At 45.6% G+C, this 17,762-nt stretch overlaps 1 protein-coding gene across 24 annotated transcripts in view; it reads left to right on the top strand.

The window, feature by feature from the left end:
* The window catches only part of CACNA1C (calcium voltage-gated channel subunit alpha1 C), a 671,070-nt gene that overhangs the window by 637,882 nt on the left and 15,426 nt on the right, over positions 1-17,762 (top strand). For all 24 annotated transcript variants that reach the window (XM_036906989.2, XM_036907039.2, XM_036906984.2 and 21 more), the window contains 5 exons: positions 799-901; positions 11,560-11,661; positions 13,671-13,798; positions 14,252-14,386; positions 15,740-16,092. In XM_036906989.2, the coding sequence (XP_036762884.2) occupies positions 799-901; positions 11,560-11,661; positions 13,671-13,798; positions 14,252-14,386; positions 15,740-16,092 (821 nt within the window). The remainder of the gene's footprint in view (positions 1-798; positions 902-11,559; positions 11,662-13,670; positions 13,799-14,251; positions 14,387-15,739; positions 16,093-17,762) is intronic.

Here is a 17,762-nt window from a genome sequence, read left to right as displayed (position 1 = left end):
ATCAAGAAGATCTAGTGACCCAGGAAATAATGACCTTCTTGGCACAGAAGGACACCATGCGACCTACCAGATAGCCTCCTTGACCACATCCTGAGAGCAGATCCAGAATGAGTTCTGTGGTGTGCTTTCTCATAATGACCTGCTGTGTACTGAGGCCCCCAAAGGGCATGGAAGCTATGTGGGTGGTGTGGAAGGAGGGAAGGAGGCAGTCCAGCCCTACCCAGTGCCAGCAAGCTTCTGATCCTCCTTGACATCGAGGCATGTTTTTCATTATATAGAAAAAAGATACATGGCATCTCCTGCAAGCAAAATCCCCAGCATTGTCTCACCTCTGTGGCTTCAGATGAATGCTGGCTGGCAGGTGGCTCCCGGCAAGTGCCTGGCCCACACGCTGCTCTTTGTTGCCAGTCAAGAGCATACCCATATGCCCGAACAGACATTCTGGCAGGGAAGGGAGTCAGTGGGCTGAGCATCCTTTTGTGGAAGCAAGGGTCTCACAAGAACAAATTCCATCCCTCCCTCACTGTGTGCAGAGGGGTGACAGGACTCGTTGCAGAGCCAAGATTCTCCCCAGAGCAGGTTTGGAATACATTTCAGCACCCCACGCTTCAGACCCCCACCTGCTCCACACACACACACACACACACACACACACACACACACACACACACACACACACACACACACACACACACATGATTTCAAGCCCCCTCCCAGCATTTTCCTGCCATGGTGGCTCTGTAGGTCCTCTCAGAACCATGTGCCGTGATCACCAACATTGCTCCCCATCCCCTCCAGCGCCTGGTCTCCATGAACATGCCTCTGAACAGCGACGGGACAGTTATGTTCAATGCCACCCTATTTGCCCTGGTCCGGACAGCCCTGAGGATCAAAACAGAAGGTAAGGGTCGTCTGAGGGCCACTCGGAATATCTAGCACACCAACCGAAGAGGAACTCAGCAGCCTGCAAAGCACTCCTGGGACCTGCCTGTCCTGTACAGCATCACAGAAGTTGTTCAGTGATAACCTGCGCATGCAGGCACATGAGAGAGGCTGGCCTGCTCATGTTTGCTTTGCTTCTTTAATGGCCTCTCTGCCTCTAGCTTAGTTATTTTGAAACTAAACTTCCCATCAAACCCTAGAAATTATTCTGGGTGATATCTTAAAATCATAGGGTATAGGTCAGAAGCAGGAGATTAGTGTTAGAAGCAGGAACAAGCCCCATCCAAACGGAATTTTACTGGCTGCAAGAGGGTCTCTCAAATGTTCAACTCTCTTTAAATTAAAAGGACCTGTGTCAGGAAGGGGTCACAGTGGCAAATGGTGACTATGAGCAAGGTCATCACATGCAGTTGTACAGGCTGCACTTGGAACCAGGTGCTCAGCCAGGCAACAGGTAAGGGTTAAAATCCTCTCTGCTCCACTCGTCAGGCTGTGTTCCCTCTGGGCTGTGTCCTCCTGGAGGGATGCTTCTAGTTTGCACAAAGGCACCCTCTGGGCTAGCAGCAGCCTTGGCTGACATAATCTGCTCTCCTTACAATTGATAGGTACCTGTGGACCTCTTTGTGGAGAAGGCTATATAAAGTGTACCTAAGATGCAGTTGCTCTCCAAGGTGACAGTGTTTCATGGAGTTTGTTCAAACAACCATGTGCCCAGATTCAGCTGTTGGAGCTTGTTTCAAATGCTGAATCCCAAGCACCAGCCCAGATCTGAGAAATAGATAGGGCTCTGAGGGTGGGACTTGGGAATATGCATTTTGAATCAGCTGCGTGGACGATTCCTATGTGAACTAAAGTTTGAAATCCACTGGTATAGCAATTAGAGAAGGCCCAGATGTGTTGATCTTAGAGTCAGGCTGCCAGTCAGTGTTTTCCTTTGATGCAGTAGAAGGAGCACTGGGCAGGGAGTTGGGAGACTTGAATCTGATAACATGTGTGATTAGTCATTTATTCTCTGTCTACTTCAGTTTCTTCATTTGTAAAATAAGAAAGGAATGATATGCAGGGATCCAGCTCAGTGAATGACCCAAAGAGGTGCTGTCCCTCAGTTAAATCCCTCCAGAAAATAATAGAAACATCTAAAATGAAGAAAAACAAGCAGACCAGCAAGAGACATGTCAAAATAAGGAGATAATCTTTTAAAAATTAAAAATAGTTGAAGTTCTGTTGCTAAACTCAAAAGAAACAAAGGCTGAGGTAGGCAGCCCAAGATGGCAGTGTAGGGAGACCCCGAACCCACCTCGTCCCACAGACACACCTACACACAGACCAGTTCCTAGTGAGGAGGAACTGAGGGCTGAGCAGACACCTATTGCACAAGGGCCATATAGAGAACAGCAGGGGGGATGGAGACTGATAGCAGAGAGGGCCCCACCCCAGCACAGCCCTGCAGTAGGGAGTGCTATCACTGAGGGGCAGGACATAGAGTTGACTGCCCTGGGGCAAGGGGAAAAAACACAGTTTAAGGAGCAACTAGACTGCTGGTGAAGGAAATGCGTTTACTAACCCTAGAGCACCACCACATGGTTGGGGAACTGCTTAACTCTGGTACTGGAGGTGTAGGGAGCACCACTGTTCACATTCCCCCTCCGCCTTGATAGTGCAACAGGGTCAGTCCAGGTGCTGTATCTGTCCTGCCACCCAGCAAGCCCCAGGCCCCTAGCCCACACCAACTCCAGAACCCTCTGGGGCCTTTGCCCAACCAAGCTCTTTTGCCAGAATTGCCCTAGCATGATGCACACCAGGACACCCCCATCACACACCCACTCTAGCCCCAGGCATTTCACCAGGGCACCCCCTGCACAGAGCATCCTGACCCACACCCTCTTCAGCTCCAGGACAGCCAGCACAGAGCACTGCAGAAAGCCCTAGCCCATACCCATTTCGGCTCCAGCCATTCCACCAGGGCAGCCAGGCACAGAGTGCCTGGCCCCCTCTCCCAGTCCACACCCACTCCAGCTCCAACCATCCAGCCACAACCACTGAGCACATGCAGTTCCTACACAAAGCTGGTCCTTCAAGACTGAGAGAAATAGCTCTTCTGCCTAATTTGTAGAAACAAACACAGCAAGTTAAACAAAATGAGGAGACAAAGAAATATATTCCAAATGAAAGAACAAGATAAAACCCCAGAAAAAAACCCTAATGAAACAGAGATAAGTAAGTTACCAGATAGAGATCAAAGTAATGGTCATAAATATTCTCATCAAACTTGAGGAAAGAATATAGGTTTACACTGAGAATTTCAACAATGAGTTAGAAAATATAGGAAAGTACCAAACAGAAGTCACACAGCTAAAGAACACAATAACTGAGTTGAAAAGTATTCTAGAAAGGTTCAACAGAAGATTAGATGATACAGAAGAATGTATCAGTGACCTAGGAAATAGAATAGTGGAAATCACCCAGTCAGAACAACAAAAAGAAAAAAGAACTTTTAAAAATGAGAGTAGTTTAAGGGACCTCTGGAACAACATCAAGTGTACTAACATTCACATTATAGGAGTCCCAGAAGGAGAAGGAGGCAGAAAATTATTTGAAAAAATGGTTGAAAACTTCTCTAACCGGTAGAAGGAAACAGACATCCAGATTCAGGAATTACAGAGTCCCAAACAAGATGAACCCAAAGAGATCCACACCAAGACACATTATAATGAAATGCCAAAAATTAAACATAAAGAGAAAATCTTAGTCAGCAAGAAAAAAACAAAGAATGATACACAAAGGAAACCCAATAAGACTATCAACTTATTTTTCAGCAGAAACTTTGCAGGCCAGAAAGGAGTGATAAGATGTATTTAAAGGGCTGAAATAGAGAAACTTACAGTGAAGAACACTCACTCTATCTGGCAGTGCTTTCATTCAGAATTGAGGGAGAGATAAAAAGTCTCCGAGACAAGCAAAGCTAATGAAGTTCATCACCACTGAACCAGACTTACAAGAAATGTTAAAGTGTCTTCTTGAAGTGGAAAAGAAAAGGCCATAATAGAAAATAAGAAAATATATGAAATAAAATAATATTTATAAAAGCAAATACATAGTTAAGGCAGTAAATCAGCCACTTAAAATGTTAGCATGAATGTTAAAAGACAAAAGAATAAAATTAACTATAACCAAAATAAGTAGTTAAGTGGTACACAAAATTAAAAGATGTCAACTAAGACATCAAAAACATAAAATATGGGGAGTAAAAATGTAGTGCTTTTTAAATGCATTCAAACTTAAGCAACTATCAGCTTAAAATAAACTTCTATATATACCGCACAATTAATATGAACCTCATGGCAACCAAAACCCAAAAACCTACAATAGATGCAAATAGTAAAGCAAAAGGAGCCCAAATATAACACTAAAGAAAACCATCAAACCACAAGGGGAGAGAGCAAGAGAAAAAAGGAACAGAGAAGAACTTTGAAAACAATTAACAAATGGCAATAATTGCATACCCATCAATAACTACTTGAAATGTAAATATTAAATGCTCCAATGAAAAGACTAAAGGTAGATGAATGGATAAGAAACAAGGCCCATCTATATGCTGCCTACAAGAAACTCAATTCATATCTAAAGACAAACACAGAACTGAAAGTGAAGGGACAGAAAAAGATATTCATGCAAATGGAAGTGAAAAGAATGCTGATGTAGTAATATTCATATCAGACACAACAGACTTTAAAGCAAAGATTGCAACAAGATAGAGAAGGGCATTACATAACAATAAAGGGATTAGTCCAAGAAGAGTATATAATACTCAAAAATATATATCGCCAAATGTAGGAACACCAAAATATATAAAGCAAATATTAACAGACATAAGGGAAGAAATTGAAGGCAATACAATAATAGTAAGGAACTTTAATACCCCACTTATATCAATAAATAGATCATCCAGATGGAAAATCGATGAGAAAATATGAACCTGAATGACACAGTAGACCACATGAACTTGATATATACAGATCATTTCATCCAAAAACAGCCTAATACACATTCTTTTCAAGTATATACAGAACATTTTTCAGGATAGATCATATGTTCATCATCAAAACAAGTCTCAGTAAATTCAATATTGAAATCATATCAAGCATCTTTTCAACTACAACACTATGAAACTAGAAATTATAAGAAGAAAATTGAAAAAAAACACAAACACATGGAGACTGAACATGTTACTAAACAACCAATGTGTCAGTGAAGAAATCAAAAAATATGTTGAGACAAATTAAAATAGAAACATGAGACTCCAAAATCTGTGGGACACAGCAAAAGCAGTTCCAAGAGGGAAGTTCATAGTAATAAATACCTACCTCAAGAAACAAGAAAAGTCCCAAATAAACAATCTAACTTTATACCTAAAGGAACTCAAAAAAGAAAAAAGCCAAAAGTGAACAGAAGGAGAGAAATAAAGATCAGAGCAGAAACAAATGAAATAGACTTTAAAAAATAATAATAGACTAAAAGCTGAAATCAGTAAAACTAAAAGCTCATTCTTTGAAATTATAAACAAAGCTGATAAACATCTAACTGGACTCATCAAGACTCAAACAAAACCAGAAAAGAAAGAGAAATTATAAATGACACTACAGAAATACAAAGGATCATAAGAGATTACTACAAAGGATTATATGTCAACAAAGTGAAAAACCTAGAAAAAAATGGATACATTCATAGAAACACACAACCTTCTGAGATTGAATCATAAAGAAACAGAGAATCTGAAAACACCAATTACAAGTAATAAAATTGAAGCAGTAACCTAACCTAAAAATTCCCAAAAATCAAAAGTCCAGGATCAGATAGCTTCACAGGAGAATTCTACCAAACATTTAAAGAAGAGTTACTATTTATCCTTCTCAAATTATTTCACAACGTTCAAGAGGAAGGAATGCCACAGAACTCATTTTATGAGGCCAGCATTATCCTGACACCAAAACCAGACTGAGACACCACAATAAAAGAAAACTACAGGTATCCCTAATGAACATAGATGCAAAAATCCTCAACAAAATATTAGCAAACCAAATTCAAAAATATGTTAAAATGATCATACACCATGATCAAGTGGGATTATTCCAGGGATGCAAAGATGGCTCAATATCCACAAGTTGATCAACTTGAAACCCCACACTAACAAAAAGAAGGATAAAATCATATAATTATCTTAGTAGATACAGAAAAACCACTGGACAAAATTCAACTTCCTTTTGTGATTTTTTTTAAAAATTAAGCAAAGTGGGTAGAGAAGGTCTGTACCTCAAAATTATAAAGGCTGTATATGACAAACCCACAGCTAACATCATACTCAATGGTGAAAAACTGAAAGCTTTTCCCCTAAAATCAGGAACAAAATTAAGATGCTCACTCATCATTTTTATTCAGCATAGTATTGGGAATCCTAGCCACAGCAATTAGGCAATAAAAAAAATAAAAGATACCCAAACTGGAAAGGAAGAAGTAAAACTGTCACTATTTGCAGATGACATGATACTATATATAGAAAACCCTAAAAACATCACCAAAAAAATTAGAACTAACAAGTGAACTCAGTCAAGTCTCAGTACAAAATAAACATACATAAATCAGGTTTGTTTCTATACACTAATAATGAGCTATCAGAAAGAGAAATTAAGAAAACAATTTAAAGAAAAAATTTAATGCTGCATCAAAAAGAATAAAATACCTAGGAATAAATTTAACCATGGAGGTAAAAGATCTGTATTTTGAGAACTGTAAGACATTGAAGAAGACACAAATAAATGGAAAGATATTCCATGCTCATGGATTGGAAGAATTGGTACCATTTAAATGTCCATGCTACCAAAAGCAGTCTACAGATTCAATGAAATCCCTATCAAAATACAACGGCATTTTCCACAGAACTAGAACAATGAATCCTAAAATTTGTATGTAACCACAAAGACCCCAAAGAGCCAAAGAAATATTGATAAAGAGAACAAAGCTGGAGGTATCACACTCCCTGCTATCAAACTATATGACAAAAGCTATAGTAATCAAAACAGTATGGTATGGACACAAAAATAGACACTTAGATCAGTATATGTAACAAAATAGAAAGCCCAGAAATAAATAATAAATTAATCTATAACAAAGGAGGAGAGAATATACCATGGGGAAAAGTGAGTCTCTTCATTAAGTAGTGTTGGGAAAACTGGACAGCTTACATGCAAAAGAATGACACTGGACCACATACAAAATAAATTCAAAATTGATTAAAGAGTTAAATGTAAGACCATAAAACTCCTAGAAAAAACATAGGCAGTAAGCTCTTTGAATCTGGTTTTAGCAACATTTTTTGGACCAGTCTCCTCAGGCAAAGGCAACAAAAGCTAAATAAACAAATGAGACATCAAACTAAAAAACTTCAGCACAGCCAAGGAAACCATTAACAAAACAAAAAGGCAGCCTACGGAATGGGAGAAGATGTTTGCAGATCACACACCTGATACAAGGGTAATATCCAAAAAATATAAAGCACATACACTACTCAACATCAAAGAAACAACTCAATAAAAAACAGGAGTCAGAGGACTTGAATAGACATTTTTCCAAAGAAGATGCACAGATGGCCAACAGGCACATGAAAAGATGCTCAACATATTAATCATCAGGGAAATGCAAATCAAAACCACAATAAGGTATTGCCTCATACCTGTCAGACTGACCAGTATCAAAAAGACAAAAACAACAAGTGTTGGCAAGAATGTGAAGAAAAGGGAATCCTCTCACACTGCTGGTGAGAATGTCAGTTTGTGTAGCCACTATGGGAAACAGTATGGAGGTTCCTCAAAAAATTAAAAATAGAATTAACACACAATCCACCAATTCCACTTCTGATATTTATCCAAAGAAAATGAAAACACAAATCCAAAGAGATATATGCACCCCTTTGTTCTTTGCAGCATTATTTACAATAGCTAAGATATTGATAAATGTCCATTAACAGATGAATGGGTAAAGAAGATGTGATATGTATATATCACATAATATATATATATATATATTGCTCAGCCATAAAAAAGAATGAAATCGTAACCATTTGTGACAATGTGGATGGACCTAGAGGGTATTATGCTAGGTGAAATAAGTCAGATACAGAAAAACAAATACCATATTATTTCACTTACATTTGGAATCTAAAAAGCAAAACAAACAAAGCAAAAACAGACTTAAAAGTACAGGAAACAAACCGTTGGGGAGGGGGTGGGGGCTGGGCAAAATAGGTGAAGGGGATTAAAGAGGCACAGACTTCCAGTTATAAAATAGTCATGGAGATGTGATGTTCAGTACAGGGAATATATAGTCAGTAATACTCTACTAAGTTTATATGGTGACAGATGGTAACTACATTTATCATGATATGATGATCACTTTGTAAAATATAAAAATATCAAAGCATGTATAAATTACGATGTAAACCTGAAACTAGTAGGATATTGTATGTTAATTATACTTCAATTTTTAAAAAGAAAAAGTCAAGCAAATGCAAAAGAAAAGAAAAAAAGGCTAAAGAATATGCTTTCATTAGCCAGTGCAATAGCTCAGCCTGAAATACCTGTAAATAGGCCTGTTTCTGACCCCAAAAGAATTAAACACACAGTAATGTACACATGTGTATGTATAGCTGGGGGTAAAACTGGAAGTGTGAATGTGTTAACATTGATTATCACTGGGTGGTAGGCTTAGCGGTGACTTTTACCTTCTTCATTTACTTTTGTTACTTTCCAAATTTTCTACAATGATTATTACTACAATTACGTCCAGAAAGAAAGATTTTCTTTTTTAAGAAGAGAAGATACAATGACTGCCAGAAGGCATGTTCTGCGATACTTAGAGCTTTTGCTATAAATTGAGGATGTAAATCCTCATTCCATGGAGGAATTAAAAGCTTGACCACACTGAGATCAGGATTCAGCACTGTCAGAACAAACCAAGGCCAGCTAGAATCCAACAGCTGATGAGCAAGGTGAAGGAGCTGGCCCCAAATTATCACAGACACATAGCCAGTCTCGAAGAAATAAACATTGCAGAGCCAAGGGGAAAAGCCAGCCACGTGGGAACTACAGTCAAGTCAAGATTTAAGAAAAATTTTAAACACACAGACATCCATCTGCTGAACAGTAGCTCATGGGACTGCATCGTACACTTAAAATTCTGCTAGGCAGATAGATCTCATGTAAGTGTTATTACCATAGTAAAATAAAATCTAAAACAAGAAAGAACCACAGTACGAACTCAGGGCAAACCTTTCTCAGAGACAAACCCCTACAAAGGTGTTAATTTCTTAAGACTGGAAGACAAAGGGAAGATCTTAGAAGCACCAGAAAGAAACCTGAGAAAGCATCTAAATTTGATACACTAAGTCTGCCATCAATCATTACCCTCAGACTTTGAGAGAGGAAGAAATTGGAGAGAAATTAACACCTGCTTCAGATAACAAAGCCCAAGCAACCTTTGGAAAACAGAAGGAAGATATTTTTAGATACCTAGATGACCTGAAACAACCATGAAGGAAGTCCCACAGTTAACATAGATCACTTGTGAGAATAAATTAAGGCTTGAAAAATGTGGAAGATCTTTTTGGAAGACCGTGTGCTTTGCCTGGGCCTCCCTGACATAACAAATTACCACAAACTGGGCGGCTTTAAACAAACTGGGCAGCAGAAATTTATTATGTCAGTTCAGGAGGCCAGAAGCCTAAGATCCAAGTATGAGTGGGGCTGGCTCCTTCTGGAGGCCCAGGGGGACACCCTGTCCCGTGCCCTCTCTTTCCTGTGGTGCAGCAGGCGTGTTTGGTACTCCCTGGCCTGAAGCTGCATTGCTCCAGTCTCTCCTTCCTCATCACCTGGCCTCTTCCTGGGTGTGTTCCTATAAGGACATGGCCTTTGTATAAGGACCCCATTGTGTTGGCTTTGGGGCCCACTCTAATTGAGTACAACCTCATCTTAACTAATCACATCTGCAAAGACCCTATTTCCAACTAAGGTCATATGCTAAGGTTCCCTGTAGACGTAAATCTGGGGAACACCATTATCCCCTACACAGAAGAGAAGTATTTGTGAGCACTAGATTAATTAGTACTCCTTCACCACATAGGTCAGAAAACACTACCTTAACCAGCAAGGGGACTCAGTCATGAAGTGTTGCATCCTTGATGGCAACGCCAGGGTTGTCCTCTGGCTTCAGGCACTGTCTAGACACAGCGCTCACACAGGGGATTCGGGAATTGTCACTGCCTCTCACTGCCCCCTGCTGGGCTTCCTTCCAAGGGAGCCTCACTGGCAAGGCCACACAGCCCTGACTGGCTGCCTCCCCTATGCGATAGCAGGATATTGATCTCCCAGCGCTGTGTAACCCGTCTCCACATGTGTTTGGGCTCAAAAGAGCACCCAGTTATTAGCTCACAGTTCTAGAGGCCAGGAGTCCAGCCACAGGGTAGCTCAGTTCTCTGCCCAGGCCCTCACAGGGCCGAAGTCAGCTCGTTCAGGTGGTTGGCAGAACTCATTTTTTGCAGTTCCAGGACTGGCTCAGCCGGGCTGCCTCTCCGGTGAGTTAGTAGTACCAGTGTGGCTTCCCCACCGTCTCATCCTGCTGCCCCTGGAGAGAACCATCTACTTTTATCTTTTGATCCCCTTCGTGCATTACTTTGCGCGTGTACTTGTTTTTACTGAGGTATAATGGACATGTAACAGTGTTAGTTTCAGATGTACAGCATGATTCCATATTTGTATATATTAAGAAATGATCTCCACTATTCGTGTGGTTAACAACTGCCACTACACGTAGGTACATTTTTTTTCTTGTGCTTTGAACTTATAAGATCTGCTCCCTTAGCAACTTTCAAACACGGAGTGCAGCGTTAACTACAGTCACCATGCCGGCGTCACCCCGCAGGACCGGCTCAGACTGGGAGCTGCACCTGTGATGCGGCCAGGCCCACCTGGACAGTCCCCCTGTTTTAAGGTGATAGGACACACACCGCGAGCTAATCCCGGGCCGCACCCGTCCGCCAGGAGTGCGCGCACTGGCGGAGCAGCAGCCTTCCGCCGCACCTCTCCGGCGGCAGCGCGCGGAGCTTCCCTCCGCCTAGGGTATCCCGCGGCTGCCCTCTTACGGACGGGAGGGGAGGCCCGGACGCGCTCCGGGACCCCGAAGCCAGGGCCCTGGCCTCTGCGCCCCGCCTCCTCCCCGCGGGAGCAGCCAAGGGCTTTGACAAGAGTCCCGCGCGGCCGCCCCGCCGGCGCCTGGGGCCGCCCTTCCTCCGGGCGCCCGCGGTTCCCTCACGACCCTGGGACGGCTGAGAAACGCCGCCCGGTGCGGCCCCCGGGGCCCCTGGCGGGCAGCTGCCGACCACCCCAGGTGCCGCCCGGAGGGGCAGCGGCGTGCGGGGCGAGGGCGCCCACCGGCGGCGGGGCGGCGGGCGCTCGGGCCGGGGCTCTCCGTTGGGCAGAGGGCCCGCGAGCTGCTTCCTCTGCGGGCAAGGGCCCGGTGAGAGGGCCCGCCTCGGGGCAGAGGACAATTTTCAGCTTGCTTTCCCCCTAGGGAACCTGGAACAAGCCAATGAGGAGCTGCGGGCCATAATCAAGAAGATCTGGAAACGGACCAGCATGAAGCTGCTGGACCAGGTGGTGCCCCCTGCAGGCGGTGAGTACGCCCGGGCTCTCTCACCTGGCCCCTGCCCGGTTCTGCAGCCCACCAGGCTTGCGCGAGGCCCCCTTCCCCCAACCCTTCCTGCGGGGCTCAAAGGCCTGACTGGTCAGAAGGCAAGGGGGCTGGGCCCCTCACAAACACGGATACAGGCTGTCAGGTTGGAAATCAGGTCCAATTCTGCATTTCACAGATAAGCAGGGAAAGACCCCTCAGTGCCCAAGGGTTGGCAGAACTTCCAAGGAGACTGGGCAAAGTACAGCCTTTCCCATAAAGCCCTGGCTGAATGCTTTAGGAAGAGCAGGGCCCTGGAAGAAGCACCCGCGGAGATGCTCTCTTGGTTGAAATTCTTTTTTCTTCTTAGGCCAGTGTTTCTCCACTTCATCAAACCGAAGAGAATATAACCTTCCTACATATTATAATTTCCAAAATATCAATATAACACTTAAACTTAATAGAAAATGTACGAAAATCAAATCTTTTCAACATATAAATGTTCAGGCACAACTAGGCTAGAAATTACAATTAACCGGTGAAATACTTGCACGCACCCACTCATATGAACAATTGGGGTTAAAATAAAATTAGGTATTGTCAACATTTTGTATTTTGATTTTGAAGTAAAAGCTAAGTATATTTAAATAAGCATGTACATATATATACACACATACATGTGTGTGCATACATGTACCTATATACATGTGTATATATAGAATAAATGCAGATTAATACAGGCAGGTCATACCACAAGAAGCACCAGGGACATGATATTACAAAATGTGAACCCCTGCTAGTCAAATAAAAATGAAACAAACATAGTACAGCCTTCCATCAATTTACACAGCAATTATATTCCTGGAAAATTCTGGATATAGTGAAACCATGTAAAAGATGCTCTGTGTAAAATGTAAAATGAAGCTAGGTCCTTAGCTCAGATAATTATAAGCAGGTTGCTCCCCACATTGACGTCTAACTGAGTGCCCAGCTATTATGTGTTACGTAAAACATGCTTTAAGGGATACTTAATGCCAGTAGCATCCCCAAATCACTGACAGCTAAGAAATACACATTCCCAAATCCAGGATTCAAACCCAGGTGTTAGGGACCCAGAACTCCCAGCTTTTCCCACCCTAGAGCTCTTCCTCCCTAACTCCTGGACAGGGAGCTTCCACCCGGGAATGAGGCCTGTGCTCTGGGTTTGGCTATTCTTAAGGGATGGCCAGAAACAGAAACATCATGAGCCGCTAGATCTAACTCAGCCAGGTGTCTTCTGGGCCTGCTGCCCTACCCTTCACAGAGAGCTAGGAGCTGGACAAATGAGTCACTTGTAGGACATGAACTGTCCCCCTTGGAGACCCATTGGCTTCTCCACCACCTGGTTCATCCCCAAGACAGAGGCTAATTATGTCAGGTGCAACCTGGGGCCTAGCCCAGCAACGGCCCAGCCAAGCCACATAGTAAGAAAACCCCATATGTCTGGTTGAAAAAACCCAGACTTAGAGAGAAGGTACTCCTTCCACCAACCTCTTCCACCAGCCTTTAGGCAGAGCTGTTTGCGCTTCAGGGACCAGGCAATGTGTAAAGGGTACCTGAAGCTTTGGGATCAGATAAGCATTAGTTAGCAATGTCAGTTAAGTAAAAAAAAAAGAAGGAAGGTGAGAAAAATTTGACAGTAGGCTACTTGTTCTGTAAAAAAAAAGAAATGGTGGGGGCAATAAGAATGTATTTGCTTAGTCATAGAAAGCATTTGCATAGACTCAATGGGAAAATACTCGAGAAACTAATCAAAAAGATTATGTTAGAAGGTGGTAACTAGGCAGAGGGACTGAAAGAAAGTTTTTCACTGTTTACCTTCTTATATTTTTTTGTCTTTTTGAGTCATGTGAATAGATTACCTCTTCAAAAAAAATTAAATTTAAAACACTTAGAAGTCTGAATGCTGAAAAAAAGCTAATGAAACCCAACTGAATTGCTCTCCAATTCCCTGTCCTCTCTTCACGTCTCAGATGATGAGGTCACGGTTGGCAAGTTTTACGCTACATTCCTGATCCAAGAGTACTTCCGGAAATTCAAGAAGCGCAAAGAGCAGGGCCTTGTGGGCAAGCCCTCCCAGAGAAACGCACTGTCCCTCCAGGTGAGAAGCAAGGTGGGGGGGCCACATCCCGAGGGAGGGCCTGGGCACCTGCCTCTGGCCCCTGGCTAGGTCTGAGTCCCCTCACCAATGGGCTGGAGGCCAGGTCCCTTCAAGGAAACTTTGCCAGGGCTCAGAGCCTGTCCAAAGGCAGCTGTGTGAGGGCTGCCGCACTCCTCTCCCTCCTGCCAGGCTCCCCACATGCCGCCCTCTGCAGTCCTGCCTGCCCCACCCCCAGCTCTGCTGAAGTTCCCCAGGGACAGCCCCCCAGGGTGACCTTCATCCCCCCTGGGCGGACAGTGGGTTCTACCACTCTGGGGCCCATGAGAGAGGCCCCAAAGCACGTCCCCTGCTCGGCACATGCAGAAATAAACCCCTTCGCCCACCTTGTGGAGAAGCAGAGGCTGGTGGTGGTTGGAGGAGCGCAGGGCCCTCACTTGGTGCCCTGGCTTCCAGGCCGGCTTGCGCACACTGCATGACCTTGGGCCCGAGATCCGGCGGGCCATCTCCGGAGATCTGACAGCCGAGGAGGAGCTGGACAAGGCCATGAAGGAGGCCGTGTCTGCTGCCTCTGAAGATGACATCTTCAGGGTATGTGGACACCACTCTCACTCTTACAACGCTTGTGTGACATGAGAGGCTGGGCTGTGCTCTGCCAAGAAAGTCCAAGGAGAAAGCCCTGAGCTCTCTGGCAGATTCCAAGTCCTTCCCAGCTATTTCTTGTCTCCTAACCTCCACTTTTCCAAGCCCAACCCCCTCAAGCCAGGGTCCCCAGGACAGCAGAGCTCCCAGAGCATCATTGGCACATTCTACTAAAAATCAAGACTTCTGGCTTCTTGTAAAAAATCAGAGCTGGTGATATTGGGCTTGTGTTCCCACAGGGCACAGAGGGCTGGAACCAAATGGTAATTGCCCTCTTGAGAATGAACAGTGTTCCTCAGGTCACGGAAGTCCCCTCCAGTCTTCTCCTCCTCTCCTGTACCCAGAGGCTGGGCATCAGTTTCAGTAGGGAGAATTAACACAGCTCTGCCAGAATACAGGTACCCACGTGTCTAGCTTTCTCCACTCGTCTATGGTACCTGCCCAACATGACGGTATCAGCTATAAATCCTTCTGTAGCAGGGGAGAAGCTGCCCTGGACCCCACTCACCCCTGTGCCTCCTGGCCCGAGGCGGGGTTCCAAGGCTGTAGAAATGCAGGTAGGTGAGGTGGGCCGCGCTGCCTGGGGCTGCCCTGTCCTCGCCATACACATCCTCATCGCTGAAATGCTCATCACTGAATGGCCTCAGGAACATGGCACCATGTCAGCACCGCTCCACAAGACCCCATAAACCCACCTTAAATAGTTACTGGCCCACTCACCCAGGACAAGGAAAGAATGTTGGGAAAAATCTTTGCTCCTCAATTTGAAATCGCTAAGTATCGCCTCAGGGAAAAGAGGCCATGATATAATTGATATAGTAAATTAGTCATCATCTTCAAAACCATTTAGTCAGCCAGTGTTGAGCTCAGCCAGCCAGGTGGATTTCCAGTCTTACAATCTCCGAAATTCCTGGTCCCTCCCCACCCTAGGCCCTCCCAGTGCCTCACAGCTGCCAAACCAAGTGGAGGGCTGCAGGGAGGGTGGCTGTTCTCAGCTCATGCTTGAAACCCAGTCTCAGGCTGCAGGGGTTTCATCACAAACCTCCGGGGCAGCAGCCTCCCTCCCTAGCTGGCCACTACAGGCAGTCCGGTCCCACACCATTCCGCAGCTGCTCCAGGGAAAACTGTCTGGGTCCCTCCCTCTCCAGCTGCCAATCCACACAGGTGAACAGTTCCCCATCTGCCACATGCTGCTCAGCAGGGCCACCCTCCCTGAAAGGCAGACAGCCTCCTGCCATGGCGGAGCAGGAGAGGCCCTGAGGAGGCCATCTCCTCCACCCAACCCTCCTGTCTTGCCTACAGAGGGCCGGTGGCCTGTTCGGCAACCACGTCAGCTACTACCAAAGTGACGGCCGGAGCGCCTTCCCCCAGACCTTTACCACCCAGCGCCCGCTACACATCAGCAAGGCAGGCGACAGCCAGGGCACCACCGAGTCACCGTCCCACGAGAGGCTGGTGGACTCCACCTTCACGCCCAGCAGCTACTCCTCCACCGGCTCCAACGCCAACATCAACAATGCCAACAACACAGCGCTGGGCCGCCTCCCCCGCCCCACCGGCCCCCCTAGTGCAGTCAGCACCATGGAGGGCCATGGGCCTCCCTTGTCTCCTGCTGTCCAGGGGCCAGAGGCAGCATGGAAGCTCAGCTCTAAGAGGTAAGCAGGAGGTTCTGTGCACAGGGCCCCACACACTCCCACCAGAGAGGAGGCAAGGAGACTTGCCATCGGCTGGCCACTCAGCCCTCAGGCATGATGGAGTTGCTGCCCCAGACCCCAGTGAGAGAGCTAGGCAGACCTCCCAAGTCCTGCCCTTGAGTAAATGTGGCAGCCACTCTCAGGGGGAAGCACCCTAGCCAGCAAGTGTCCTGTGGTGCTTGCCTCTGGCCGAGCCTCCAACGCTCTGGCATCCTCCCCAAGCAGAGGAGGCCTGGCCCTGGTCCCTGAAATGTTTGCATCCTGGCTACACAGCAGACACCATCACCCAGCCTTTCCCAAGTCTCTGCCCAAACCTGCCCTTTGGCCTGGTTGAGATGGGCATTGACTTGAAACTCCATGTGCCCAGCACCCCTTCGTTACACCCTTATCCCCAGCCCCCACCAAGGGGATTTTGGTGGCCCTTCACTGTGGCGCTCACCCCTTCTGCCCCAGAGATTGTTCCCAGTAGCTGTGGCTGCCTCCCATCCTCTGCTCCCTGGTGCTCCAGGATGCACTGCCCTGGTGTGCTGGGACAGTAGGTGCCCCCTCCCATGCTCCAGGCTCAGGGAGTGCAGCCTGGGCCTAGACAGGGTTCTCCCTGTTTGTGTCAGCTGTCCAGCTCCCAAAGGCCGGTGGGAGAGGGCACTTCCACACCTGGCCACCGCACCCATTTGAGCTGCTTCTCCAGAGCCCAGCCAGCCAGGCAGATCCCCAGTGTCAGATCTCTTCTTCCACCTTCAAGCTCAGAAATAATCAAGAAGTGTGCATGTCTTTCTAAATCCTTGGGCAAGTGTCCTAAAGCTGCCTTCCTCCATCTAAGGGGCCTATGTGCCTACTGCTGGTACTCACTTCCCTTTATGATACCCATTTTCAAGCAGCCACATGTCAGCCCACACAGCCTGGCTATTTACCAGTGTCTATGACAGGCAAGTCACTGACCATCTGTCTACCTTACTCTCTGGAAGGTTGGCTGGTTAAACCACCCAACAGCAGTGTTGGGTGAGTCCTTCAACTCGACATGTATCTTGATGCCTTCTGTGCACAGAGCAATGTACTCAGCACTAGATTTGGGTGCTGGCTCTGGACAGGAGAACCAGAGCTTAAGTAGCTGGCCCATGCCTGCCTTTGTGGTCCCCTCCATTTCCTGCAACACTCTTCCCCTTTTACAACTTCAGAGACTCAGCCCTAGTACTGCTTTCTTCCCTGCTTCCCTTATCAGAACCCTTCTTAAGGAAGGCTTGTGTCCAACACTGACTTCTCTGTGTTCACTAATACCTCCCTCAATGGTATTTTCATATTGATCTATATTAAATAAAGAGAGTGATTTTTAGAGAGGCAGTCAGGGGAGAGATCAGGGGATTTTCTTCCTCTCCCCACAGAACATCTCTCAGTGAAATAGGGTACACACAAAGCACCTTGCACAATGCTTAGCACATATTACATGCTTTCTGAGCATGGCTCTCTCCCTCCCATCATACCTGGGGAAGACAACACTGAGGGCAGTAATCTTCTACTCGGTAGAGCAGAACAACTTAACCAAAGTTCTAGCTCTGGGCCTCATCCCTAATGTACCAGCTCACAGCTAAGTGTGACCTTGCTTGTGCTGCAGACACGCCAGCATAGTTTGCCAA

Source organism: Manis pentadactyla, chromosome 14, assembly GCF_030020395.1.
Source record: "Manis pentadactyla isolate mManPen7 chromosome 14, mManPen7.hap1, whole genome shotgun sequence".
NCBI classification, from domain to species: Eukaryota; Metazoa; Chordata; class Mammalia; order Pholidota; family Manidae; genus Manis; species Manis pentadactyla.
This window is presented reverse-complemented; position numbering and strand designations above follow the sequence as displayed.